The sequence below is a fragment of the Phialemonium atrogriseum genome (genome assembly GCF_030411735.1).
Source record: "Phialemonium atrogriseum strain 8032-3 unplaced genomic scaffold QBC33scaffold_1, whole genome shotgun sequence".
Lineage (NCBI taxonomy): Eukaryota > Fungi > Ascomycota > Sordariomycetes > Cephalothecales > Cephalothecaceae > Phialemonium > Phialemonium atrogriseum.
In genome coordinates, this window is record NW_026848138.1 from 1,995,367 (window position 1) to 2,020,014 (window position 24,648).

A 24,648-nucleotide genomic window follows, 5' to 3' on the forward strand; every position below is an offset into this window, starting at 1 on the left:
AAAAAAGTCTGAAGCCTCTTGAAATTGCCAACCTCCATTGGCTGCGAGGTTAAAAATTTCCGGAGCTAGGTCTTGGCGGTCTTGGAGCCTTTTGGCCGAGAACAAGCCAAGGGAACAAGACCAAACACCCACAATTTTCTACCGAAGATGGATCTGACTCGGGCAAAGCACGGGAAAGATTCATGTTTGGACATGGGTGAGTGTCTTGGTCAATTTCTAGAATGGATATGAACACTGTACCTAATCGTTAGTCCAGGGGTTGTAGACTCAGACCGTAGCTACAAGGAAAGAGGCAATTCAAAAGCCCCAGTGATTCGGCGCAAACCGGCTTGCAGAACCCACAACGCCACAGTGGATGCCTCAGGCTTAAATCGCCGTTGCCGTGGAAGGCTGCGGCCTTGCCATCTACGGGTCCGAGCTCATCTCATTAGCGCCGGAAAGATTCGCTCTCAAAAGCAGGGCCCTTCCAAAACTTGCGAATTTTTTTTCCCTCTCCCCCAAACCTTTCTGAAGCAGATATATTTGTCCACGCCGCCCTCCTCCAACCCCTCCGCTCTCCCCAGCAGAGTCTTTTCCTTCCAATCTCCACTCAATCCCTGCCGTTTTCGATCGTGTGCGATCAAATCAGTCAAAAATGGCCTCCAACGAGAAACAGGCGATCATGGGCATCCCGGTAAGCATCGCGACCCTTAATTCCCTCGCATCAATCTCTCTCCACGACACCTGCCAATTGAGAAAACCCCATCGTCAATGATCAATCTGCCTCAATGGCTGGTCATGATCATCTATGATGGGTGTTGGCAGCGTGTCCTGACCAGAAGCAAGCTTTTCCTTGCTCCGTGTCAGGGGAGAGAGAGGAAATTTCACACCCGTTTCTGTTCTATATGGGAATGTCACTAACTCGTATTCCTACCAGCCCTTCATGGTCGACTTCCTGAGTACGTTAACCTCTACAAGACATTGAATCACATAGCAGTGTCGCCAGCGATGCGCATTTAGCTTGATGCCGGCGGGCAACAACATTGCCGGATATTGGAACATAGCTAACGGTATTGAACAGTGGGTGGTGTCTCTGCCGCCGTCTCGAAGACTGCCGCTGCCCCCATCGAGCGTGTCAAGCTGCTCGTTCAGAACCAGGTAGGTTTCAATCACAATCCCATATACGCGCTGCCGATCATTTGTCGATGCTCTATGAGCTGCATATATGCGACGAAGATGCCAGCAAGCTCCTTCGTCACGTGCAGCTAGTAGCCGCACCACGGATTGCAGACATGTTGCAATTGTCCCTAGACAAAGTTTTAAAAATCACCCGCTAACGACCCGAACAGGATGAGATGATCAAGGCTGGCCGTCTGGACCGCCGGTACAATGGCATCGTCGACTGCTTCAAGCGCACCACTGCCGATGAGGGTGTCATGGCCCTGTGGCGTGGCAACACCGCCAACGTCATCCGGTACTTCCCGACCCAGGCCCTGAACTTCGCTTTCCGCGACAAGTTCAAGGCCATGTTCGGCTACAAGAAGGACAAGGATGGCTATGCGAAGTGGATGGCTGGTAACCTTGCCTCCGGTGGTGTAAGTCTTCGCATCCTGCCCCGTCTATGACCCATCCTAACTCGACCTTTTCAAGGCTGCTGGTGCCACCTCGCTCCTCTTCGTCTACTCTCTCGATTACGCCCGTACCCGTCTTGCCAACGATGCCAAGTCCGCCAAGAAGGGTGGTGAGCGCCAGTTCAACGGTCTCGTGGATGTCTACCGCAAGACTCTCGCTTCCGACGGTATCGCTGGTCTCTACCGTGGTTTCGGTCCTTCCGTCGCTGGTATCATCGTCTACCGTGGTCTTTACTTCGGCATGTACGACTCCATCAAGCCCGTCGTCCTTGTCGGTAACCTCGCCAATAACTTCCTTGCCTCCTTCGCTCTCGGTTGGTGCGTCACCACTGGTGCCGGTATCGCCTCTTACCCTCTCGACACTGTCCGCCGACGAATGATGATGACCTCTGGCGAGGCCGTCAAGTACAAGAGCTCTCTCGACGCCTTCAAGCAGATTGTCGCCAAGGAGGGTGTCAAGTCTCTCTTCAAGGGTGCCGGTGCCAACATCCTCCGTGGTGTCGCTGGTGCTGGTGTGCTCTCCATCTACGACCAGCTCCAGGTCCTGATGTTCGGCAAGAAGTTCTCTGGTGGAAGCGGTTAAGCGCTGTCGGGCGGATAGCGAGCTGTACCGATGAGGCGGTGGTGTCTGCGGGGGCTAATGGTGAGGGTGTACGTGGCAGAGCTGGGTTGAGGGGACGTTGATAGATGGGGAAGATTGCAAACGCGGTGGAAGAGCTGTCCTAGGACAGCTGCGGGCTGATATCTAAGCCGGGTGGGATTGGTCATCCAGCCAGGTCATTCACGGCCGCTGTAATTTAGGAACCTCGGTTTTTCCCGGTGTATTCTTCTGCAACGATCATCTCCGCTGGAGTCGACTTCATCTCCTGGCTGTTTTCCTTTGGTTGCATACGACTGATAGATCCCTTTCGAGAATAGTTCATAGGTTCATTGAATGGGAGTGCTTTCTTATCGATCCAGTTGCCTAATTTCTTGTGCAGTCTGCGGTTTTTAGCAGACCCGAGACTAAAAATCCGTGATTTATATCTTTAACTGGCGGTTGTGGCCTTGTTACCTATTCGCGTAATGGGAGTCTCAGAGCCTGTCTTGAGATACGAGCTCCTGCTTCGGTGGTCACAAGCGTGAGGCCATGTCGGCGAGATGGCCTCTCCCTCGGTTGGTGCTGCCGCCAGGACCTCGATCGCCGAAGCCAGTCGTCGATAGTGAAGGATTCTCCGGGAGACAACCTTAGCATGCAACCGACCTTCTAGATGCAATCCTTACAATGATATTGGGCCATTGATATGGGTTCGGCTGCACGCCTCCATCTCGCATAAGACATCACCCTACTGCTGCCCCGAAAACGCATGGCACACACTGGTGTTGGTATGCCCTTCGCCTTCTTCACGAGGCGTAGTCGTCCCCCACACTCCCCCACAATGTAAGGGGGGCGGACGCGACATTGATGCTCGCTGTCTGGACCTAAAGACTAGACATGAAAACCCATCTCAAACGCCACAGTAGTCCAGCATATAGGTTAGGCAATGACACGCCGCGAGACCCTCACCAGCCATACTGTGGAGGCGGTGCCGGAGACAAGTTCCCTCTTCAGAATCTCAGGCATCGGCTCTGAGGTGATGGCTGGAGAAGCCTGTCGGTGGTGAGACTGCCGTGCGTCCGAGGCTCGAAGAGAATCTCAAAACCGAGGCTGGCATACTCGTGTAAGTAAAGGCTAACCTAGATATCTCAGTTCTGTTGTACTGACATCTCAGGGGAAGCACGTACTGTGCGGTACAGTACAAAATAGACTGTGCTTATCGGCCGTAAACGGCAGCCAGTCGGCGTTCCTGTTATCGAATATCAAAACAGTACGTCTTCAATACACCTTTCGATTGGTGTTGTAACTCGGATTCGAGCTTACAACTCCCGATTGATCTTGTCCGTATACGCGCCCTTCTTCTTCTTCACACCAGCAGCCACATCTGACTCTCAGCCCGACACCATGCCAGCTAAGCAAGCCGGAACGAAAAGCACGGCAGGGCGCGGGCGCGCCTCCACGTCCAAGACCGGCGCCGCCGCGTCCTCCTCGACCGGCGCCGGCAGCAAGCGGGCGCGCAGGGGCCGGTCCTCAGCGGCCGATCGCGCAGAGGATGTAGAGGAAGTTGGGTCGGACGAGGGTGGCGGCGGCGCGGACGACGACGAGGCGGAGGAGGAGGAAGATCAGCAGAAGACGATCCCGCCCGAGCTGCTGACGCGCCTGCTCCACGAGTTCTTTGAGAAGGACGGAACGCGGGTCACGAGGGACGCGAATGCGGCGGTCGCGAGGTACATGGATATCTTCGTGCGGGAGGCGATAGCGAGGTCGGCGGCCGAGAGAGACGGCAAGTTCATGGAGGTGAGTTTGGCTGGGAGCTGCTCGTTGACCGGGCTGGAGCAGAGGTCCCCAAGGGATCTGGGCTTAGATGGCGCTGGGAGAAATTCCCGGTATTCGTCTCTAGCCTACTCTCCAGACACCCGGCATATCTACAGAGGCAGACAGAACCACTTACACTGACTATGTCGCAGGTGGAGGATCTCGAAAAGGTTGCACCGCAGCTACTGCTTGATCTTTGATGGCGTCCTATGACGGCCATCATGCCGAGCCCAGATATGGAATTCACCCGGTTGTGGCTGACTGTATCGGTGAAGCTCACCCAGGTAGGAGGGCCAAGAGGGGGTGGAGAGTCGTACCGGTTGCCGGCCGGCCGGCTCATGGGCCGATTTTGTGCGTCCAAGCCACGGGTTTCGAGGGGCGTACATGACGATGCACGCTAGGCGTGGTCAGAGATGTGCAGCCCGTCAGACATTCAACGCCTGTGGGCGAGGGGATCAGATGAGGCTTTCCAGGTGCCGAGTTTCCGCATGGATCTGTCCTCAGGGGCCTTGGATTGGCGCCGAATTTTCCGGCCATGTCTGTGCAGGATGCAAGGCGCTGCTGGAAACAGAGAACAAGGCGAAACTCGGTCCTCCCATAAGGCGCGTTTCCGGCAAAGTCAAACCAACGCCAGACCCGACGCCCTGGAATGTTTCTACTTCGTAGGCTCTCACAAGCAGACCTCCAGACAGACGCCATAAGCGCAGAAGCATTACCGCTTGGGCTACACCTAGTGCAGCGATTCAGGGGCATCGCCAGGGCAATGACAGAATTGATATACACACATAGATGCTAGGTCGCAAGGTCTATTTTAAATCTACGCGAATATCCGTTATTCGCGGCTTGTTTGGCCCACAGCGAATGAATTGCTGTAAAGTAAAGTCCATAGGTTGAGGCTCATCGCCAGTTGTTTGGGCTAACGCTGAGTAAAGAGGCCGTACCTGCAGCCCGCAGCGCTCTCTTACCCCGGATTTTCCTTCCTTCGAATCCGAGGCGTTGACGCCAGTGACAGAGCACAGGCGCCATCGCTTCCTCATCAATTTTTTGGAGGTCCCATGCTCGGGCGACCCGCTGAAACTCGTCCGCGTTTTAGGCTTGTCACAGATTGTCAGAAGTTCTGGCCGGGACCCACTCACCACGCCCCTGATCCCTGTCTTGGCACCAAAACCTTATTTTTGTCTTCGACGTTGCCTGGAAGGTCTGACCCAAGTCGAAATTTGGTGTGTCAACGGAGCAGCAAAGCTGCTACAGAGTCAATGTTTACTGTCTGATGCCTACAAATTCAAGCCACCGGCTTGCTGGGTGTTGCAGCTCCCGGGCGGTTGGATGCCACATGGGCCACTTTACTTACTTGGCCCTCCTTGAGGGCTCATTTGCTGCCGTGTGAAGCGACGGCCTTTACGCCTGATCGCCAAGCTCCAAATGTTGTATCTTGGAGTCGTGCCCATGGACCTGCCATGGACCTGCCATGGACCTGAAAAGGCCGGATTAGCAGGGCTAACTGCTCTTTAGGGACGGGTCCGTCTCAAATGAATACTCCAGGGTCCTGATTCCCAAATTCGAAGGGTTTGCAGGTGCACTGGCAGCTTCGAGAAAGTCCGGGTGGTGGTCAAAACATCAATATGTTTCAAGGACCCCATGAGCCCCCGGGGCCTTGTCCCTGCCCACCGTCACAACCCCTACAGACCTCTGCTGTTCGCTAATTGGCGATCCTTCATTTTCCCGAAGGCACGCGGGTCTCCGGTCTCTTATATTCATGCCGCTCCCCTTCTCCTTGGCCCTCTCCCTCCCTCTCCCTTGTTCCTTATACTCTCTTCCAGTCAAAGATCGCCGTTTATTTTTCTCTCCCTTTCCTCTTCTCTCTGTACCTCTATCTTCAATAATCTTCCAAGGCTAGTCCTACAGCGCGAGTCGCTTTTTGATATCGATCACATTCGTTCGTTCGTTCGACTACAGCTTCGATTCCGAGTCTTCTCTACCGTTTTCTTCGCCAGAACGAACATCTATTCAAAATGCAGCTTACAACACTCGCTCTCGCAGCCCTCGCGGGCGTCGCATCCGGTATGCTCATTCAGGGTGGCACGACGCTGTTTTGGTACTGACGAGGACTTTGACAGCCCAGCAGGCCGGCACGAAAATGATTGTCGTCACCGTCGGCGCCAACAACAGCCAGATCTACTCGCCCGAGAACATCCGTGCTGCCGTGGGTGATGTCGTTCAGTTCCAGTTCCCCTACGGCAACCACACCGTGACCCAGTCGACCTTCGACCAGCCGTGCCAGCCTATCTCCATGAACAGCAACGTCACGGGCTTCCACTCAGGCTTCCAACCCGCTGCGGCCAGCCAAGCTCAAGGCATGACTTCGACCTTCAGCATCATGATCAACAACACCAACCCCATCTGGGTCTACTGCGCCCAGGGGAAGCATTGCGAGAACGGCATGGCCTTGGTGATCAACGAGAAGTGAGTATCCGGGTACATCCACGCATGGGGCACAATTGACTAATGAATCCTCCAGCACCGCCGCAAACCCCCCCAAGACTCTCGCGGCATACAAGGCTGCTGCTGTCAAGGCCAACACCGTTGTCCCCGGCGCCGGTGGTTCCACCGGTGGCACCAACGGCAACAACGGAGGCAATGGCGGCAACAACGGAGGCAACGGCGACGGAACCAATGTCAACGGAGCAATGGCCGTTGCTGCCCCCACCTTCAGCGTGCTTGCAATCGTCGGTGCGCTCCTCATGCTCTAGGGTGGGTGGTTGTTGGTTCGGTTGTCTGTCCTGGAATTGCGTCTGTTTCCCATTCTAGACCGGGGAGTCTCTGGTGGATGTCCAAACGGCTTAATTAAGCGTATACAGGGTCGCATGGCTGTAGCGATCAAAGATCCCGATCGGTATTGCTTATTCCGGGTGGTGGGGTGTCTCTGATTCTGTACATGACCATGCACGGGCGACGTGTTGTTATATACCTGCATTTAAATTGAGTTGTGGTCTTTTTTTTGTTCTGGCATTGTCTGTGCCCCCATGGTAGGGTACCTACCTAGTTGCAAGTGACTCTTGTGGTCCGAAGTGCTGGATATGTGGAAGGTTCGACATCACAGACACCCAAAAGACTAGGTCTTCTTGACCGACTCTCCCTGACCGTAGTGTGGCCGCGTGGCTGTTTCCAAAAGAATAGCATTGTGTCAATGTCGCACTCTATCTGTAAATGCTCACTCGTACTACACGATATGACACTCATGAATATTACAAAACCAAAAGCGCACCATCTAGGTCTCGCCCTCTTTCTGTGGAATCTTCCTCTTCACCCTCCCCTTCGCGGCGTGGTCACACAGCTTCCTCATGGGCGAGTGCTCCAGCCAGCCCTCGGGCAGCTTGACGTACCCGACCCTCTGGTACTTTGTGCTCTTGCTGAAGAAGTCGACCCAGTGCTTCAGTGCCTCGTGCACGCGCCGATGGGCCGACTCCAGCTCGGCGACCCGCATCTGCTCCAGCTCCTCGCGCGACCAGTGGGCGTCCACCTCCGGGTCGTCGAGCGGCAGGTACATCTCCTCGACGCCGCGCATGTCCACCGTCCGGTCCTCGGCGAAGCACCCCGTCACGTACGCCCGGCTGGCGTCGCACCCGGCGAAGAAGTGGTACGAGCCCCCCGGGCCGTAGGTGCGCCGGTTCGCGGACACGTCGTAGATGGTCCCGTTGATGGCCAGGTAGAGGGGCTTGGTCTCGTCGGTGCCGTCAAACTCGGCGAGCTCGGTGGGGGTGAGGTAGAGGGGGCCGCGCTAGGGTTGGGGAGGAGGGCTTGTTAGTCCCTGGGTGTCTCAATTGGCTTCTCGTGGGTGTGATTAGTAGCTGTCTTACAAGTTGACTCTTCCACCATGTCGTCTGAAGGTACTTTGGGGGATTCTTCATCCCCCAAGACCAAGTCTCGCCGCCGGATACAAGGTAGCTCAGGCCGCATGAAGCAAGAAAGAGGAACGTGAGAACCCGAAAGATGTCCAGGTACGGGCTATATGCATCTTCGTCGTCCAGCTTCTTGCCCGGCTTGCGCACCTTGCGCAGCTCGGGCTCAGGTGCTTCCACTGGAGTCTCCTGAGGCTTCCGTTGCCTTACAGAGGGAGGTGACTGCGCCATGGCCTATACCCAAGTCAGATTTATCGGAATTTCGGTAGAAATCTGAAGGGAAAAGAAAGTGAGGAATGGACACGGAGCAGGAGGAGCTCATGTATTAGCAACACACCACGGCTGATTGGACATCCGACAATAGCCAGATATCAAACTGGTCTGTAAGGCTGAGACGGAGGAGATGCTTCCTCCGAGACCCGCTTTTCCTGCCCACGCCACAGTCTGCTCTCATTGGCCTTTGTTTTTGCAAGGCTACCCGGACTTTTGTGGAGCTTGGGTCGCGTCGCCCCAGCAACTTAGACGCGACCCACCAAGCATTGGGGTCTCCCACCCACAGTAAATACAGACCTGTTGGGCGGGACTGCATTTCCACCACACGTTCATTAGCAAAATCTCCAACATTGTCCTACGTTACGTAGACTATCACAATTTGTAGCGCATTTCCCTCGCGCTTTGACATCAAACCACGCACCCGTCGCATGAGCGACGACTACACAGAGAAGCAATCGGACATGGATCCCACATCATCAGGCGGGACGGCGCTGCAGCCGGTCTCGGGCGACCGCGTCAACCAGCAGCGCGATCAGGCCGCGCGGCCCTCCTCACGCGAGGACGCGCGGGATAGCCTCGTGCTCGACAAGATCAGCCAGTTCAACAGCCTCGCCATGCAGTCGAAGCAGCTGGAACGCAAGACGGCTGACGCCGCGCTCAAGCGGGCCATGCTCGGCCGCGAGGAGGCCGAGGGCGAGATGCGCCGCTACAGGGATGAGACGAGGGCGCTGAGGAAGCAGGTCGAGGAGGGGAAGGAGAGGGAGAGGAGAGTCGGTGAACGGTTGGAGACCGTGATGGTGGGTTACTCCGCTCGAGACAGTTTGCCAAAGCCTGACTAACCTATCGATAGGAGAACTACGGCCGCGCGAAAGAGACACACGCTCACACACAGGCCCTCTGGGAAAAGGAGATCCGAAGAGCGCGAAAGGAGACTTTCAAGTCCCAGAGCGCCATCGTGAAGCTGCAAGAGGAGCTGAAATCGGCGCGGTCGGCGATAAAGTCGACAGAGGAGATGCTTGACCTGGAAAAGGAGCGTAGTAAGACTCGTGAACAGGAAGCATTCGCCGCAAGATACAGCCTCGTCGGCGTCCAAGAGCAGTTCGAGCAGACATTGGAGCGCCTGAAGGTGCTCGAACAGGAGCGGGATGCCTTCAAGGCCCTCGCGAAGAACGAAGAGGACATCGCGCGCATCGCCGCCGAGGGCAGACTCCCCTTGCCGCCCTCTGAGTCCAGCCCCGAGGAGGACGAGTTCGCGTCACCAAAGAAGTCGAGAGTGTCGATCAGCATTGCAGATGTCACGTCGTCGGCGACCAGCGAGGCGGAAATCGACGAACTCACCTGGCTATGGCAACGGGAGAAGCAGCGAGCGGACCGTGCGCTAGAGCACGTTGACTTCCTCGAAGCCGAATGCCAGTTGAGATGCTGCGCTTGCGCAAAGTCGCGTTCACGGTCAAGCACACTCGGCCAGGCTAGCGCTCGCCGGAAACGCCCAGACCCTCTGACGCTTGCAGATGCTGGCGACTTGGTGATCCTTAGCGAGGACGCACAGGCATCGTCAGTGGATACCAACGCGAGTCCATCGCCGAAGAAGTCCAAAACAGACATGCTGAGAACGGAGCAGCCGACGGAAGTGAGGAGAAGCACCATCTTCATCCCCACCGAGGGCATTTTTCGGACAGTATCCCAAGAGGAGGCTGGAGCCCTGGAGGCGGCCGTGGCTCCAAGGGACCACGACGTGGAGGAGGCTTCGACCGAGCCACCGACCCCAGTCGACCCTAACCCAAACCCACCATGCTATGCCCGCACCCCATCCGTCGATCCCCCGGCCTTCGCCGTTGTTACCGAACAGCGGACATCACTCCTCTCTCTCCTCAACGCTCCGCACCGAGGAGAGGACAGCCGCGCCGTCCTCAACATCCCCGTCACGCCCGGGCCAACCCCAGCCAAGCGTATGGAAATGAAGAAGCACGAGCCCAAACAGTCGGCAGACGCCGACGACGACGACGACGACAACGACAACGACACCCCGATCCAGCGGACCCCGCTCGCCGCCATCACCAACCAGGTCAACAACCGGCAGCAGCCCGCCTTCGCCGCGAAGGCAGAGGTAGAGGCAGAGGCGGACCTCGACCTCGACCTCGACCTCGACCTCCACGACACGCGCCCGCACACGACGGCGGGCTTCTACACCACGACGACCAAGGTGCCGCTGCGCGAGGAGAACGCGGACCCGAGCCTAGCCGCCCGGCTCCTCCTCGAGCAGCAACAACAGCGCACGCCGTCGGCGTCGTCGTCGGAGGGCAGGACCTTTGACGCGACGAACCCGGCGCTGACGCCGACCATGACGCGCGAGCAGGCGCTGGCGCAGATACGCGAGCGGCGCGGGCGGGCGCGCAGCGCGGCGGCGGCGCAGGGTAGCACGACGTCGGCGGCGACGACGACGCCGCGGAGGCAGATGGTCGTGGGACTGGTTGAGAGGAGGGATGTTAGCGCGCCGGCGGGGAGGGTGGGAAAGGTCCCTAGTGTGGTTAGGGGGGCGAGATCGTAGGGTTGAGTTGCTTTTTGCGGTGAGATGGGGATCTTGGGGTTGAGGGGAGGGAGGGAGGTTGAGAGTGAGTAATTCATTGTAGACGACCTGTGGGAAGGCTTGTTGGTGGTGTGTTTTCCTGACTCGACACGCATGATGATGATGTTGGCCTCGGACCATGGGGTAACTTGGAGCCTTGATCGATGCTTGGGAGTGAAATTTTGCATTGCATCGGTGTCTGGGGCCAATAGTTGGATGACATGGACGGATGTCGGAGTCTTTTCTCTGTCTCTCTTTTATCCTACCTGTACAGAAAAATTATTATCTGGCGGTTGTAATTCATCGGTTTAATTAATGCTCTCACTCTTGTCCGTGACTTGATCAGGGAATGGTTGTATAAATATGTAACCTCGAATGGCAATCGTAGAAAAATACATCGAGCTCGCAATATCCCTTAAGTGGTAGCAACGGATATAAAACATAACAATCCCAAGCAGACCATGGCCCTCAAAACAAATCCCAGCCTTCCCTCCCACGCCTACGTTGAAACATCCTTTTTCCCCCCCTCCCTTAATCGCCTCACCCATCCAAGAAACCCCTCGACGCATTCCTCGCGCGTTCAGAGCTCACAGCATCCAGCTTGACAGCGACGAGAACACACTCGACGCCCGCCCTGCCGTTCCTCGCGCTCCGCACCCGCAAGCGCCACTGGCCCGTCCTGACGACCCAGGCCTCCGCCCCGCCGCCATCGTGCCTCGACTGCGTCCTCCTCCGTTTGCGGAAGGGCCCCGCCGCCGCCGCCACGCCGGCATCCGACTCAGCCATCGCCACGTCCAGGCCGCCGAGCCCCTCCGTCATCGGGTCCTCCTCGTCGTCGGCGGCTCCGGCGGGCATCCACGGCCTGCCGTCGAGGACGATGCTCGTCTCGCCGTCTAGAAGGACTGGCACGAGGTTGTCCTCGGCGGCCGCGGGTTGGGACGACGGCTGGTGGTGCTGGTGCGGGTGCTGGTGCTGGCTGGCCTTGGCGATGACGAGCTCGAACAGGCGCGGCAGGCGGGCGCGTGCGTCGCGGAAGAACTCGGCGCGCATGCTGCTGCGGTGCAGCCTGGTGGCCTCGCCGCCGATCTCGAGGACGAGCTCGGCGGGGCGGTCATCGACGTAGGGGCGGGCGTAGGTGACCCAGCCAGCGAGGGGGTCGTTGGGGGCGGGCTCGGGGCTGACGCCGACGCCGCTCTTGAGGATGTGCTCGAGGCGCAGGGCGATCTCGTCGCGGCGGCGCGCTTGGTTGAAGGCGATGGCGTGCGGGATCAGGCGCTGCTCGAGGCCCTTGAAGTTGAAGTACCGGCAGTCCCGGAGCAGCGACTCCCGGTGCTCCTCGTCGCGGATGTGCACCGGGTAGCCGCGCAGGAGGTGCAGCAGCTCCGCGAACGTCTCGGCCGACCTACCGGGGACGGACGGCGGGAGGATCGACGGCGGCCGCAGCAGGCCCTCGCGGTCGAGGCCGGGAAACAGGTCGTGCGGCGAGGAAAAGAACATGGCGAAGCCCAGGGAGAAATAGTTCGGCGAGTTGCCCGGGGCGTTAAACAGGTCCCGGGGAATCTGAAACTCGCGGTGCCCGATAGACATGAAGATGGATTCTTCGTAGAGCTGGGATATCAGCTTGGGTACTGGGATTCATGTGAGCCAAAGCACCAGAGGATACTTTAGAAGGACACAATATTCCTACAGCTGTAAAATTGGGCATCGGCGAACAGGCGCACGAAATGTGTGCCATCGCGCGGTGTCACATGGTAGCCCTGGAGGTGAAGAGATATGTCGGTGAAAGTCACCGGGTCACGGTCGATGTAAAGTGTCCGGATGGCCGTGGATGAGTCCTCACCATTTTCCTCTGCCCTCGCAATTTGGCATTTGAAGTAATGCGAGAAGTATGAAGGCGCTGGGGGAATCAGCGCGTTACCCAGCAAAGATCAACTGCTTCGGGTGAGCTTTGAAATCCGGCACTTGCCGGGAGAACATAATGCGAGGGTATTCGGTGAATGGGACTCAGTAAAGACGCACCATCAGACGAAATGGAAGCACCGGAAAGCTTAAATAGCTCTGAGCCAATCTGAATGGGAAATACCCGCTCGTGGGGGAGGATATGCGGGATCTTGGGCATGAGCTGGACGGATGACCCATACGTTGATGGCGTATCGTCGCTACCCGAATTTATGGCAGCCATGGCTGGGCCCAGATCCTGGTCATGCAGTTCGGGGGGGTGATTATCATCACAGAAAGGATCAACTGAGGCATCAACTATAGATGCATGGCTGAGTGAGAGATTGGCGGATTGGAAGTCAGCGTGCCCATGATTCCGCCATTCTGCGTGTCAACTCGGATAGCTAGTCCTAATTTAGTTAGCGCATCGATCATCGACCCACGGGCCCCACCCCAACGTCAACTGTATTTAAACGTCCTCTTAATCCGTACAGATATTGAAGCTCCCATGTATCCACTCTATCGCTGAGTCTGAAGCCCGATTGCGGAATGTTTAGGTGCAGAGAAATGTCTGAGGAACTGTATTGGTAGAGATGGAGCCAAAATTGTGCCCTTCCTCTGGGAATGATTGCTGTTGAATTTGTCCGCATCTTCTTTTAACGTGTCTTCCCGAGAGATCTTCCTCGGAGGAGCGGTAAAGTGGTATGCATCGAAGCACAACGATGAGTGAGAAAATCGAGAATATCTAAAATGCTCTATAAATAATTTATCACGGTACAGCAAAACGGCAAAATGGTAGAAACGACTGCTTTCTATCTGTCCCAAGAAGGTTGTGCATGAAGACGATATGGATATGGAAACTACCTTTGGAAATGCACCCCTGTGCCAGCTGAGAGGGTGCCGTTGGTCTGCAACAAGGTGGTACTAGTGAGCAAGGCTACTGCAAAGTACGGCCGCAGTGTCGTGGCATCACTTTCCATCCTTCTTTTCCTGCTTCTTCTTCTCATGTTTCTTCTTCTCTTCGTGTTTCTTCTCCACTTCGTGTTTCTTCTCCTCTTCGTGTTTCTTCTCCTCTTCGGGTTTGTCCTTCACTTCGTGTCCCTTCTTCTCTTCTGCTTCCCTCTCTCGACTCTCCCTCTCTTCACGCTCTCTCACCAGTTCGTCCCTCTTGCTCTGGGCTGCTCTCCCTGTGGTTGAAAGTTGCTCGATTGTCCTTTGGTCGGTCAGAGCCTCGGTCATTTTTCGGATGCCTGCCCTGGTTGTATTATCCATGCTGACGGGTCTGTTTGGCCGATTGGATGTTCTCGGCACTGCTTAAATGTTTCAGTCGGGACTATGCACAAAGGTTAGGAAATGACCAAAATCTCCAGCGTAGGATATTTGGTATAAAAACCTCTTGATGAAGACTGGAAAGTATTTTGAGCTGTCCTGGACTTGGGACTAAAAATCATGGAGGCATTACCTTGCCTTTATATCCTCGTCCAATGTAGTCCATCCGAACATCCATCATTCTACCTAGTGACTTGACGCAAAACGAGGTGCCAAAGTGCACGTATTTCACTGCCAGCCTCGGGCATCCTAATGCCCACGTTTGGAATTATGTAGACTAGGTCATTGCCTACCGTCAGTGAATCCGTCCTTAGTATGACATATAGTACGCATATAAGGGGTGACATTTTTTAGGCTTTCTTGGCACAACACGCCAACTGCGATTATATTATAAGGGATGTCTAGGTCTGTAATTAGGCAAGTGAGTAGATTCTTTGTTCTTTGTAAGAACAGGTTACATCCCTATTGCAAACAAGTACCTATCTAGAGTTGTTACACGTGGAAAATGCGGGGCAGAAACTGCGAGGGTGATGACAGTTAAGAAGAAGCAGCAAACTTGCTCCTTGAAGGAATGTGTTTAAAACAATTCTAAACGTTAGGGGTCCAGCTCAAAGAAACAGAAATAGCTGCCTGTAAGGATGTATGGAAAAGCAACCCCGGTGTCTAATGTCTATTTGTCTATCTAGGCCCCCTAGAACCAGTCGTTGCTTAGCATCATTGTGAAGAGTCGACGTTTAAGTCATGGAAAATAAAAAGTCATGGAAAATAAAGTGCCATGTCTGAGATTTATTAACGTATACACTGACACATTACAACATTCAGCAACCTCTCATCCTCCAACTCGAACCCAGAAACTCCCACAACAGTGTGATGGCAAGTCTTTCTGATCCTTGTCAAATGTCATGGAGAATCATAGGGTCGTATATATCTACCTTGCGCTGTCGAGGATCAGGTCTCCCAAGCCCAGTTCGATGGTAGAGGATACACAAGCTTATACTTAGTAAAATGGCTCGCATACTCGGCGGCCCTCCATCGGCAGCGGGCAAAGAGAGAGTCTGCAGATACACGTCAAGTCTGATGTTGGCATTGACAGTGTAGGTGCACGTTGGTGGTCGTAAAGCCCCAGTTCTCTCCCTCGGTAGGTTGAAGAGGGCCTAGCCGTGTCTTGCACGAGACTGTTGTCTTAGAAACGATACTCTGGCAGACACGACAGACACCAAGGGAGGTTATAGGCCATGTCCACTAGCAGGACGATGTCGTGCAGTTGAAGGTCTTCGAGGAGATGTTGGACAGGTAGATGACGTTGAGAATAGACTAGTCCAGTAATGAATTCTTCGGTGTTGGATTCGGAATTGATGACAACTGGGCAGCAGTGGGAATGACGCTGAAACCTAGAATCAGTTGAGTGTACCGAGTATTACCGTTGACGGAGCATCCGCGAAAGCTCACAATACCACACCTGATTCCCTTGAACTGCAGTCTATGCAGAGGATCCTCATCTGCCAAAACAGCAATATTATTCATGCCCGCGACCCGCTCTTATGGCAGGCCTGGTAGCACTGGGTGGTTACTACAGGTACAAGTAACAAATGTTCCCACCTTGTTGGAGATTCCTCTCCTCCAAGATGGCTAAATAAAAATGTTTCCCCTCATGTCCGACCCTGAAGGGCTTCTCTCCCAACGCCGTGCCGTCCCAAGCCAAGGCATGCACATCGGTCATCCCCTAGTGATGCGCCTTCTCTTGGCCGTGTTTGCCACATTCTCCTGCTCCGTAGCCGTCTGCTCGTCCGCATCCTCCGCGGCGGAACCACCGATATCGTCCCTTCTCGCCGGAGTCTCGCTATGGCCACCGGTGACACTCGCTTGGCGGGTATTGGTCCCGGTGGCCGGCGCGGGCGGAGCGCCCCGCTGTCTCTCGGCGCTCTGGAGATCGTTGACGAGCTTCTGGACCTCGACGAACATGGCGCGAGTGTCGTTAACGACGCCGTTCTCGTCTACCTTATAGCCGAGAGCATCCGTCGCGCCGCCCTCTGCCCCGTCGGCATCGGCGTCCAGCATCTCGCGCATGAACCTCGGACCTGGACCACGGTCCGGATCCGGGTTGTACATGATGGCGTTTGAGAACATGTGGGCCAGCTCGCGATCGAGCTGCGCGCTGTTGATGATGCCTTTCGGCGGCACAAGCCCCTCGCCGATCGGGAGCCAGACACTGCTAGTGCCCGGGTCACCCCCTGGCAGGGCTGCAGCCGCCGCCGCCGCCGCCTTGTTCCCGTGGCTGATGGCCGCTCGGATGGATTTAAGATCCTGCGGCCGAAGGACAATGGTCCTGTAGCCCGGTGCATCGCGCTCCCGGATCTGATTCGCAAACATGTTTGCGGACCGGTGGCCAATGATCTGCTCCATCGCAGAATGGCTCACCTTATTGAACGCTCTCGACCACAGCACGTGACTTGGCGGAGGAGGAGGCTCCCGATTCTCTGCAAGAGGCGGCGATGACTCGCGCCGTTTCCGCTTCACCCGCCTTGACGTACGGCGGCGCCCTGGCACACTCTCATCGGCAGTTGTATCGCCCGCTTCTGTTGGAGGCCGGGGCGTAGTCTCTTCATTCTTAATGATAGCCGAGCCCGGATCGTTGGCAGACTGGGGCAATTCCTCTGCTGGTGAATTGGCTGGTTGTCCCACAGGCGGATGGGGTGTAGAGACAGGAGTAACTGGTACATCCTGGCCCCGTTGAACGCGCGGCGGTCGTCCTCTAGTTTTGGGGATGGAAATGTCACCCTCCTTCGCCGGCTTCTGGGCTACCTTCCGTGGTCGGGATTCCGGGAGCTGCATTGTCGGCACGGAGGGGGCTAATACAGGACTGAGAGGCTCGAATGTCGGAGCTGCTAGATCACCTGCCGAGGGGTGTGGAGTGGACGGAGTTGAAGACACCCTCCACTTGGTTCCACTTCCAAGGGCATGGAAATTGTTGAATATGGTGGTGTTGGGAGTTTGTGGCGGCTGCGGCAGTTGTGGGGGTTGCAGAATCGAGCCGACCCTGGAGGGTGGTGTTGGTGTTGCCGTCGCGAGTCTCTGTTCCTTCTGCTGTGGCTGGGCGATGTGATCCGGAATAGCGGGACGTGGGGGGAGGTTATATGGCGAATTATATCCTCTCTGGCCAGCTTGTGAAGGGGCCGGTGAAGGCGATGAAACCGGCGTGTGATGAGGCAACGGAGCGGGTAAGCTGGGGGGTTGCGGCCGCTGCTGCGACGGAGTAGGTCCGGGAGTTGGAGCAACAATTGGGGTTGTCGGAGAAGCGGCTGCCAACGGTCGCTTCGGAGAAGGATGTGGATAGCCAGGATAGTGAGGTTGGCTGGGATGCGGAGGTTGGGCTGGATGTCCTTGTGTCGGTACTGGCACCGACGACGGAGGCATGGTTGGGGGTGCGATGGCCCCCGACTCGGATGGCGCTTTCATAGGTGCAGGCTGCAGCGGAGGAGGGTGGTGTCCTGCAATTTGAGCCGGTGGCAGGCTGGTTTGAGACACAGGTTGCCCCTGGTGCGGGCCAGGTTGAGGTGCCGGTGGCCGTGGGGAGGGAATGGGCGGTGGGACCGGAGCGTTCCATTGAGGAAGCAGAGAGCCCTGGGTCTGTTTCTGGGTTGGATAAGGGCCGGGCGTAAGAGGCTGTCGGTGTTGTGCGGGTACGGATACGGGGTTCGGCTGATATGGCGGCTCCCATTTGAGTTGCCCAGGAAGTTGTGGTTGGCTAGACTGCAAAGCCGGCGACACTTTCGGGCGCGCAATGCCCTCTGGACGTTGAAGCCCTTCTGTGGGGGGCTGCGCTGGGAGAGGCACGTCCGGCGTGTAGGGGACAACCCCCTGAGGAGGCTGAAGGACTTGGGTGGTGCCATTGGCTGGCTTGACGGGCTCTTGAGACCGCCCGCCAAGGCCGGAACCGACGTGGGCTTGCCGGCCCAGAAGAGCACCTGCCGGCTGGGGAGGGGCCAACTGGGATGCTGGCGCACTAGGCACTTCCCCGGCTATCGTACTGGGTGCTTCACTGGGCTTCACTGGCACAGCCTGCTGAGGTCGCGGGGGTTCATTCCGAGGCTCCGGTTTCTGGACAGAGGGATGCGGCTGGGAACCGCCGTTGGGTAGTCCGAGATCTTGGACCCCTGAAAGCGCGGGTGTTTCGGGTACTTGGCGCACCGGCGTGCCATTTCCGTCTGCAGGATGAGGCGCATTCACTTTCTTGCTGTCCCGGGCACTCCTCTCGATATCGCGGATCTCGCCCTGAAGACTGTCGAACCGCTTCTCATCCTCCCGAATTTCCCGCACAACGTAGTCCCGGTATCTCGCATAGAGCTTGTTGACAAGGATAGGAACCTTCTCGATATGGTCGTTGGCCTCCTTGAGACTGGGCAATGGCGGGGATTGAAGCTTGCGCTTCTTCGAGTTGGGGGATAGGCCTGGGTCGGCCCTGTCGCTGTTGTCGGTTTCGCTCTTCAGCTCCTCCCGCAACAAGTGCAGGAAGAGTTCCTGGAGGGACTCGGGACTTAGTCGGCCAGCATCGTACGTAGCTCCTTCTTTGATTAACGAGTTATCCTTTAGGACGTTGGAGATGCGCTGAAAAGCACCGGCTTCAATGCCGTGGCAGAGGAGGGACTGAAAAAGCAGTAGTGACTCGAGTGGCGTGTAGGCTGCGTTATTATTCATGCCCCAGTATTCGCCTCGCCAGAAACCGAGGGGACTGTCGCGTCTCTGGAGAAGGTGAAGGGGCGCCACGGTCTAGGGATGGATTGTCAGAGCAAGGGCACGACGCGGTTTCGCCGGCGCGACTTGGCGCGTAATTCACGTACCTAAAGCTTTAATAGGTAAAACCTAAAAGGATAGCAAGCAATGGAGATATATCCAGTCGCGTTTTCGATGGGCCTGTGCCTATTCAGGCTGATCGTCGATTTCGCCTCTGGTGGTGATGAATTTTTTCGTCGTCGCGATGGCCATAAATCACGTGTCAGAGACGGTTGCCAGGATATGGATTCTCGTTGGTTGCAAAAAAATCCGGGTGGGAAATCCGAGCAGGAGTCGGCGAACGGAGCTTAGCTCAGCCCAATAGCTCTAATTCCTCCCGTGGCCAATGGGCGCAATGGCCCACTCGAGCTGGGTAACTTCCATCTACACAAGTACCTCGGTACCTCTAAAAGATTGAAGATGCAAACAATGGACTTCACCAACAACCTGGAAAAGCCCAAGGTCATCAGGCCAGGTGGCAGGGTCCTCAGAGTAGGGATGCATTTGCCCCATACCTGTCCCGCGAACAGCTGAACATACTGCATAGTAGACATCCTCACCGCTCTACCGCTTTTGAGCTCGTTGACCAAACTTGGTTGCGAAACCGTATGGTTCTCAATCCCCATACTGGAAAAGCACAATTGCTGAAGGCATCCATGTTTGCAGCATCATTACATCTCGTACTTAGTATTTCGACACTGGTAGCTAGATGTGTCTTCAAGCTGCAAACAGAAATGGAGGAAATGCCGAGTTGGAAAAGGGGCGACCTGGCCAAAACTTAAATTACTTATCAATAAAACCGGGTCGTCCTAGCTCTATCGCCCCCTGTTCATTCACTCACCACTATCCGTACCACAGTAAGTAGTGTACCTGACCTGGCCAGCTGTTCAGCACGTCAATACGCCAAGTGATAAATGGACTTTACAAATGGGCCACGAGGGTCCACGAGGGCAGGCAAGACCAGATTCTTTATACCTGATGATGTTTGGAGATGCAGAAGCGAGGTCACTTGTTAGGCGAACCCGTGACATTTCATCGGCGGCCCCAGTGGGAACTAAATTCTGCCCCAGTTATCTTGGTCGCGGCTCGGCCCTCTGAAGAGCTCTAGTACTGACCAAGGCTTATCACCTAGCAGGACGGGAAGCGGTAGGTACCAGGTAAACGTTTGCATCTATGGATCCCCGGCTGGATTGGCAGTTACTGTGCTAGGTTTGTGCCTGAAATGGTATTTGGAAAGACCGATTAATAAAAAGGGGAAGAGCACAGAGCCTCTTTCCGGTCGAGTTGACGGAAGCGTTTGATATGAAGGACAGCTGGAGCCGGGAAGTTCATGCATCCGCTGAGGGAAGGGACACCCCTCCATAAGTTACTTCATATCGCACATCGACGTATCATGACCAAATCTTATGCTCGAGCCAGCCCGTCAAACAGTTTTAAACACCCGTCATCAGCGAGCGCAGTGACCGGATGAAGAAAGATAAAAGCAATAGACTAGCGCAAAGCTTGAGATTTGGATCATCAGCGACTGGCATCGCATAATTGCTAGTTTTCGAGTCCCCAGTGACCCCACATAACCCCCTCCGAAGCCCAGGAGGAGGAGGCCAATGTTAAAGCGCCCCCGAACCCCAGCAAGACCGCCAACCTTGCACCACTGAATTATCCACCATATCCACCATTCCACACAACCACACCGATCCCAGACTCCTCTGTCTCAGACATCTGTTGCCTCGATCCGTCGAGAGACCGCGACCTGTCCCTCGCAGCCAGCAATTTAACAGCGCCTCTCTTCCTCCCAAAGACCTCGGATCAGCTGTCAGCCTGACCCCTCGCCGCACGAGACACAAGCCAACCACACGTCGACATCACACCGACCCCCTTTTCCAGCGGGTTGACGGACACCGAAAGGCTCAGGAGGCCATCCAACCAACGCCAGCAGACTGGGATCGGGATTCCTTGTCTAAAAAGCCAGCCCTGCTCTCCACCTGTCTTATTAGACACTGATCTTCTTGTTCCTCCGGCACAACTCGAGCCCTCGACGTTCCATCTCCCTGCTAAACTCAAACAAACCCATTACATTGCGAACGGTTCTCCACAGCCACAAGACAACACCATGACTGACGAAGAGCTCGACCGTGACTGGAAGCCAAATGGCCGCCGACCCCAATCGTGCGTTTCTTCGCCCTCTCTTTCACCTTCTCCCTCCATGGCCCCTCCCAGATGCGTTCCCAGATGCATATACCCAACAAAGGAAACATGGAGACTGACCCAAGCAACAACCGCCACAGAACTATCGCCAGGTCCTTCTCCCAGGAACTAGGGGATATCTTCCGCATCGACAACAGCGTCGCCGATCTAGATGAGCAGATCGACAAGCGGTCAGCATCCCCCCACCCCAGAGAAGCTGCTTACAGGACGAGACCCTCGGGCTGACTTGGACTGTTTGTCGAGGCAGGAAACAACTGATCACTACACAAGCCACTGAGCTGGAGGCTCTCGAGGCCCGAATCCGCGAGATGGAGCAGCGACTGCGGTCCTCCAAGCCCGATGCCGGTAATAACCTCGACCAGCGACTGGCTTCGGCCGTGTCCTCAGGCAGCAGCCCTCGCAGCCAACGGCCCCCCGTGGGCAACGCCTTCGACCAGCCACAAGCGTCGGAGACGGGGGCTGAGGCGCCTCCGCCGCTTCCCCAGAAAGACCACGCTCGGCGAGGCGCACACGACCAGCGGCAGCAGCAGCAGCAGCAGCATAGCAGGAGCCGAGCCGGCACGGCAAGGCAGGCTCACCAGGCAATGCCGGGCGCACTGCCGCCGACGCCGGTAGCTAGTGAAGGTGAATACGAGCTCGTCATCCGCAGCCGCAGCACACTCCCCAACACCATATCATCTTCCTCTATCACCGGGCCTACGTGCATCTCCAACCTCCAATCATCCTCCCCCTCCTCCCCTGCCCCTTCCCTGGACGAGCCTGGCCGTCATCCCAAGGGATATACGCCCGAGACCGCTAACTTTGCCGACGTTGCTGACTTTGTTATTGTTGCTGCGCAAGATGGCGACGACGAGCAGGACGCCTAAGACTAGATCATGGGTGGACAATGATGCGTTCCCCGCTCCTTCCCTCCTTTCAGCCCGCCAAAGTTCCCCGTTTGTCCTTTGCTGGCATGGCACACGATATCGGACAAGAGGATGGGTTTGTCAACGGACAAGGGGAAACCGGCAATTGAGCTACTTCGTTTGCCTTCCGAACAGGGCCACCGTCAATGGGAATCAGGGACACGCAGGGGGCCTATAGATCGCCGGGACAAATGCCCTCGCAACGTTGTTCATCATACCCTATCCCATATGCCTACCATTTCAAACCGGCGGCTGCCATCAGTATCGTCACTTCGTCGCTCGCTTCAGCACCGCCACCGCGTCTGGCGTCCCAGGATACCTGCATCCTTTCTCGAACAAGACGATCACATATTATTGTTCCCCCCCCGGAGCTAGTCCTTCTCTCCCACCGGCTTTTGTTTTTCAGTTCGCGACTTGGTTCAGGTTCCCTTCCATTTGAAATAGGTACTGCTTTATAGGGCTACCGGTAATGCAGGGCAATTTTCTCTGGTTGTTTTTATTCCCCAATCTCGGGTTCCTATGGTGGTAGTGTTGATGACAGTGGCAATGGAGGTTTTGGGGGGGGGGGGGGGGGGATGGAATGGTTCACATCATCGGGAGGGAGGGGGGATTGAGTAAGCTGGTTTGAGCCACATGTTGAGTGTACATACCGACCAATCGTTGGAGGCAGCTTCCATCTTAATGCATGTTGTTAGATACCTATTCTTGAGGTTCCGCATCCCGTCACGACAGTCTTGTCTCGTCTCGCAGGCAGGCATGGGGTCCCGCCGCGTTCTGAGGAGTTTGCACTGGCGACTTAAGAAGCAATTATCAGGGCAAACAACACCTCAGTGTACCGCCCACGCCCTTTTTTCTTCTATTCTCTGCATGTCGCCGGGCGAAACGCCTTGTTCTGACGGACGGAGCCGCAAAAGCTAAGCTTGTATTATGCCGTTGCAATCAGCCGGAAACGGGCGCGACTGGACAATTTCTCCAGTGCCGTATGCGGAACAAGGAAAGAAAAAGAAAAAAAGGGAAGGAAAAAGAACGACCAAGGAAAATGAGAGCCCCTTAAAACCGCGAATCGGGCGAGCGATCAAACCCACACATGCTTAGCTAGTCATCGCATGTTATCTTGGTCTCAGCCCCGAGCCGCAGTGCCAGAGACACATTCCACTCGCCCAAAAAAAACCCCCACAACGACCGACCCATTGCAAAAGATCGATCAGGCCTCCAAGATCTTGTCCGCAAACCCAACCCGGGCGCCGTCCTTGTCGAAGATGGCGAAGACGGCCTTGAGGAAGACGTCTCCCAGGATGGAGAAGGGCAGGTTGCCGTTCTCCTGGATGCCGCCGTAGCAGTCGGTCGAGCCCGGGTCGTACTCGCTCAGGGCGACGTAGTTGATGTACTTCCCCGGGACGACGGCGTGCCAGTCGCCGACCTCGAAGCCGACGTTGAAGTCGGGCAGGTCGGCGCCGCAAGGGAACACCCAGGCCTGGTAGGTTGCGTTGAAGTTTGCGCCGGGGACCTCGGCGTAGTACAGCTGGGTCAGGTCGGCGGGGAGCAGGATCAGCGTGGTGCCCGTGTCGGCCACGGCGCGCCACGACGACAGCAGCCACACGCGCGAGGACCCGACGTTGAAGCGCGTGAAGGGGAATTCCCAGAAGCGCGCGTCGTCGGCCAGCGCCACCCAGGTGATCTCGCCGACGTGCTTGCTGTGGTCGATGGCCCCGAACTGGTATAACCCGCTGTCGTGCCAGCGCAGGTCGACCGTGTACACGGACTGGTCCAGTAGCGGCTCCAGGGATTCGAGGAACGTCGGCTGGGCGGGCATGACCTGGCTCGGCAGGTTATATGCGAGTCCCAGAAGACCCGATATGACATCGTCGCTGGCCAAGGAGCGAGACACGGTCACCGCCGTCTCGACGATGGCGTCGGGGACAATGATGCCACCGATGTTGACGTGGTCCTGCCAGACATTGCCGGTGGCGTAGCTGCCATCGCCTGTGAGGGAGTCAGCCAGGGATTGTCTTCGAGAGACATGTGATGATACATGCCAAGTGGCATGCCATCCATATCCGGGAAGAGGGACTTGCCATAAATGATGGACCAACTCGAGTCATTCAACTTGGCGGCCGTCGTTGACAGCTCGGGTTTCCAGATCTGTCGGCTACCAGAACCAGTTGCAGCCGATTTCGTTTCAGTGGAGAAGACCCAGCTGCAAGAGCGGTTAGAACCCATTCGTGCCACCTATCCTCCTTGGGTACGGGGGGTTTTCCGGGCCCCGATGATACTTACAGATCCGAGGAGCCGCTGTCAAGGTCGAGCAGGACTTCCTGGGGCGGGTTTCCAATGTTCACGGGGCTGAGATACTCTATATCGTACGACTGGTTCTGTGCGATAACCGTGCCAACTATGTGAGGTACCTGTTAACATATTGGCTTTCGCGAATCGAACGATAAACATGGGGGCATAGGTCTGGCATTGCGGCCGAACTCCGGGAAACGAGGGGGAAGGGGGAAGCCTACTGGAACCTTTGCTCGACACAATATCGGCGAGGTTGGTTGGGATATCGACACCCCACTTGGCTAGAGCACGCATGTACTGGACAGGTCCATTGGGCTTGTAATTCGGGTTGCGCGCGGCGCCGATGGAGAATCCGCGAGACGCGGTGGCGGGATTGAAGGGGGCGGGGTGGCCGTGAACGAGCGACAGTACAAGGGCGAGGCACAACCGCATGGCCGGCATCGCGAATGTAGGGAGGGGGGCTATGATGTAGTTT

At 56.3% G+C, this 24,648-nt stretch overlaps 10 protein-coding genes across 10 annotated transcripts; 5 read left to right on the forward strand and 5 right to left on the reverse strand.

Annotated features, from left to right (window-relative positions):
• The first annotated feature begins 497 nt into the window (after nt 1-497).
• On the forward strand, nt 498-2,656 carry QBC33DRAFT_522444 (mitochondrial carrier domain-containing protein). The gene is made up of 5 exons (XM_060426538.1): nt 498-673; nt 917-938; nt 1,061-1,137; nt 1,329-1,574; nt 1,630-2,656. Exons 1-5 carry the CDS (start codon nt 635-637, stop codon nt 2,191-2,193), a joined length of 948 nt encoding a protein of 315 aa, XP_060288985.1. The 5' UTR covers nt 498-634; the 3' UTR covers nt 2,194-2,656.
• An 804-nt stretch (nt 2,657-3,460) lies between these two features.
• On the forward strand, nt 3,461-4,270 carry QBC33DRAFT_29918 (CENP-S associating centromere protein X-domain-containing protein). The gene is made up of 2 exons (XM_060423395.1): nt 3,461-3,984; nt 4,155-4,270. Exons 1-2 carry the CDS (start codon nt 3,592-3,594, stop codon nt 4,200-4,202), a joined length of 441 nt encoding a protein of 146 aa, XP_060288986.1. The 5' UTR covers nt 3,461-3,591; the 3' UTR covers nt 4,203-4,270.
• A 1,509-nt stretch (nt 4,271-5,779) lies between these two features.
• Nucleotides 5,780-7,141, forward strand: QBC33DRAFT_522453 (uncharacterized protein). The gene is made up of 3 exons (XM_060426539.1): nt 5,780-6,063; nt 6,120-6,465; nt 6,521-7,141. The coding sequence occupies exons 1-3, from the start codon at nt 6,015-6,017 to the stop codon at nt 6,750-6,752; spliced, it is 627 nt and encodes a 208-aa protein (XP_060288987.1). The 5' UTR covers nt 5,780-6,014; the 3' UTR covers nt 6,753-7,141.
• Nucleotides 7,058-8,293, reverse strand: QBC33DRAFT_522454. The gene is made up of 2 exons (XM_060426540.1): nt 7,860-8,293; nt 7,058-7,780 (listed from the first exon to the last, which is right to left on the reverse strand). The coding sequence occupies exons 1-2, from the start codon at nt 8,130-8,132 to the stop codon at nt 7,271-7,273; spliced, it is 783 nt and encodes a 260-aa protein (XP_060288988.1). The 5' UTR covers nt 8,133-8,293; the 3' UTR covers nt 7,058-7,270.
• A 342-nt stretch (nt 8,294-8,635) lies between these two features.
• Nucleotides 8,636-11,104, forward strand: QBC33DRAFT_584015 (uncharacterized protein; the record flags this gene model as incomplete). Its single annotated transcript, XM_060431392.1, has 3 exons — nt 8,636-8,971; nt 9,025-10,239; nt 10,276-11,104. The coding sequence occupies 3 exons, from the start codon at nt 8,636-8,638 to the stop codon at nt 10,720-10,722; spliced, it is 1,998 nt and encodes a 665-aa protein (XP_060288989.1). The 3' UTR covers nt 10,723-11,104.
• On the reverse strand, nt 11,047-13,028 carry QBC33DRAFT_484079 (uncharacterized protein). Its single transcript, XM_060425390.1, has 3 exons — nt 12,760-13,028; nt 12,428-12,637; nt 11,047-12,368 (listed from the first exon to the last, which is right to left on the reverse strand). Exons 1-3 carry the CDS (start codon nt 12,920-12,922, stop codon nt 11,281-11,283), a joined length of 1,461 nt encoding a protein of 486 aa, XP_060288990.1. The 5' UTR covers nt 12,923-13,028; the 3' UTR covers nt 11,047-11,280.
• A 619-nt stretch (nt 13,029-13,647) lies between these two features.
• QBC33DRAFT_554222 (uncharacterized protein) lies at nt 13,648-13,917 on the reverse strand (the record flags this gene model as incomplete). The annotated part of the gene is made up of 1 exon (XM_060429491.1): nt 13,648-13,917. One exon carries the CDS (start codon nt 13,915-13,917, stop codon nt 13,648-13,650), a length of 270 nt encoding a protein of 89 aa, XP_060288991.1.
• Nucleotides 13,918-15,269: 1,352 nt separating this feature from the next.
• Nucleotides 15,270-18,779, reverse strand: QBC33DRAFT_29971 (uncharacterized protein). Its single transcript, XM_060423399.1, has one exon. The coding sequence runs from the start codon at nt 18,700-18,702 to the stop codon at nt 15,724-15,726; it is 2,979 nt and encodes a 992-aa protein (XP_060288992.1). The 5' UTR covers nt 18,703-18,779; the 3' UTR covers nt 15,270-15,723.
• Nucleotides 18,780-20,887: 2,108 nt separating this feature from the next.
• Nucleotides 20,888-21,848, forward strand: QBC33DRAFT_443748 (uncharacterized protein; the record flags this gene model as incomplete). Its single annotated transcript, XM_060424236.1, has 4 exons — nt 20,888-20,943; nt 21,063-21,152; nt 21,230-21,307; nt 21,386-21,848. The coding sequence occupies 4 exons, from the start codon at nt 20,888-20,890 to the stop codon at nt 21,846-21,848; spliced, it is 687 nt and encodes a 228-aa protein (XP_060288993.1).
• Nucleotides 21,849-23,091: 1,243 nt separating this feature from the next.
• QBC33DRAFT_575238 (acid protease) lies at nt 23,092-24,614 on the reverse strand (the record flags this gene model as incomplete). Its single annotated transcript, XM_060430810.1, has 4 exons — nt 23,092-23,870; nt 23,963-24,084; nt 24,165-24,279; nt 24,395-24,614. 4 exons carry the CDS (start codon nt 24,612-24,614, stop codon nt 23,092-23,094), a joined length of 1,236 nt encoding a protein of 411 aa, XP_060288994.1.
• Nucleotides 24,615-24,648: the final 34 nt, after the last annotated feature.

Excerpts from the sequence above, each read along its gene's own strand:
- QBC33DRAFT_522454 (XM_060426540.1), bottom strand. The coding sequence starts at position 8,132 with ATGGCGCAGTCACCTCCCTCTGTAAGGCAACGGAAGCCTCAGGAGACT. Across the intron at positions 7,781-7,859 it reads CATGGTGGAAGAGTCAACTT|CGCGGCCCCCTCTACCTCAC; the intron begins GTAAGACAGCTA and ends CCCCAACCCTAG.
- QBC33DRAFT_484079 (XM_060425390.1), bottom strand. The coding sequence starts at position 12,922 with ATGGCTGCCATAAATTCGGGTAGCGACGATACGCCATCAACGTATGGG. Across the intron at positions 12,638-12,759 it reads TGCTTCCATTTCGTCTGATG|CGCCTTCATACTTCTCGCAT; the intron begins GTGCGTCTTTAC and ends TGATTCCCCCAG. Across the intron at positions 12,369-12,427 it reads CGATGCCCAATTTTACAGCT|TACCCAAGCTGATATCCCAG; the intron begins GTAGGAATATTG and ends CATGAATCCCAG.
- QBC33DRAFT_29971 (XM_060423399.1), bottom strand. The coding sequence starts at position 18,702 with ATGAATAATAACGCAGCCTACACGCCACTCGAGTCACTACTGCTTTTT.
- QBC33DRAFT_522453 (XM_060426539.1), top strand. The coding sequence starts at position 6,015 with ATGCAGCTTACAACACTCGCTCTCGCAGCCCTCGCGGGCGTCGCATCC. Across the intron at positions 6,064-6,119 it reads CCTCGCGGGCGTCGCATCCG|CCCAGCAGGCCGGCACGAAA; the intron begins GTATGCTCATTC and ends GGACTTTGACAG. Across the intron at positions 6,466-6,520 it reads GCCTTGGTGATCAACGAGAA|CACCGCCGCAAACCCCCCCA; the intron begins GTGAGTATCCGG and ends TGAATCCTCCAG.
- QBC33DRAFT_29918 (XM_060423395.1), top strand. The coding sequence starts at position 3,592 with ATGCCAGCTAAGCAAGCCGGAACGAAAAGCACGGCAGGGCGCGGGCGC. Across the intron at positions 3,985-4,154 it reads GAGACGGCAAGTTCATGGAG|GTGGAGGATCTCGAAAAGGT; the intron begins GTGAGTTTGGCT and ends ACTATGTCGCAG.
- QBC33DRAFT_522444 (XM_060426538.1), top strand. The coding sequence starts at position 635 with ATGGCCTCCAACGAGAAACAGGCGATCATGGGCATCCCG. Across the intron at positions 1,138-1,328 it reads AGCTGCTCGTTCAGAACCAG|GATGAGATGATCAAGGCTGG; the intron begins GTAGGTTTCAAT and ends CGACCCGAACAG. Across the intron at positions 1,575-1,629 it reads GTAACCTTGCCTCCGGTGGT|GCTGCTGGTGCCACCTCGCT; the intron begins GTAAGTCTTCGC and ends GACCTTTTCAAG.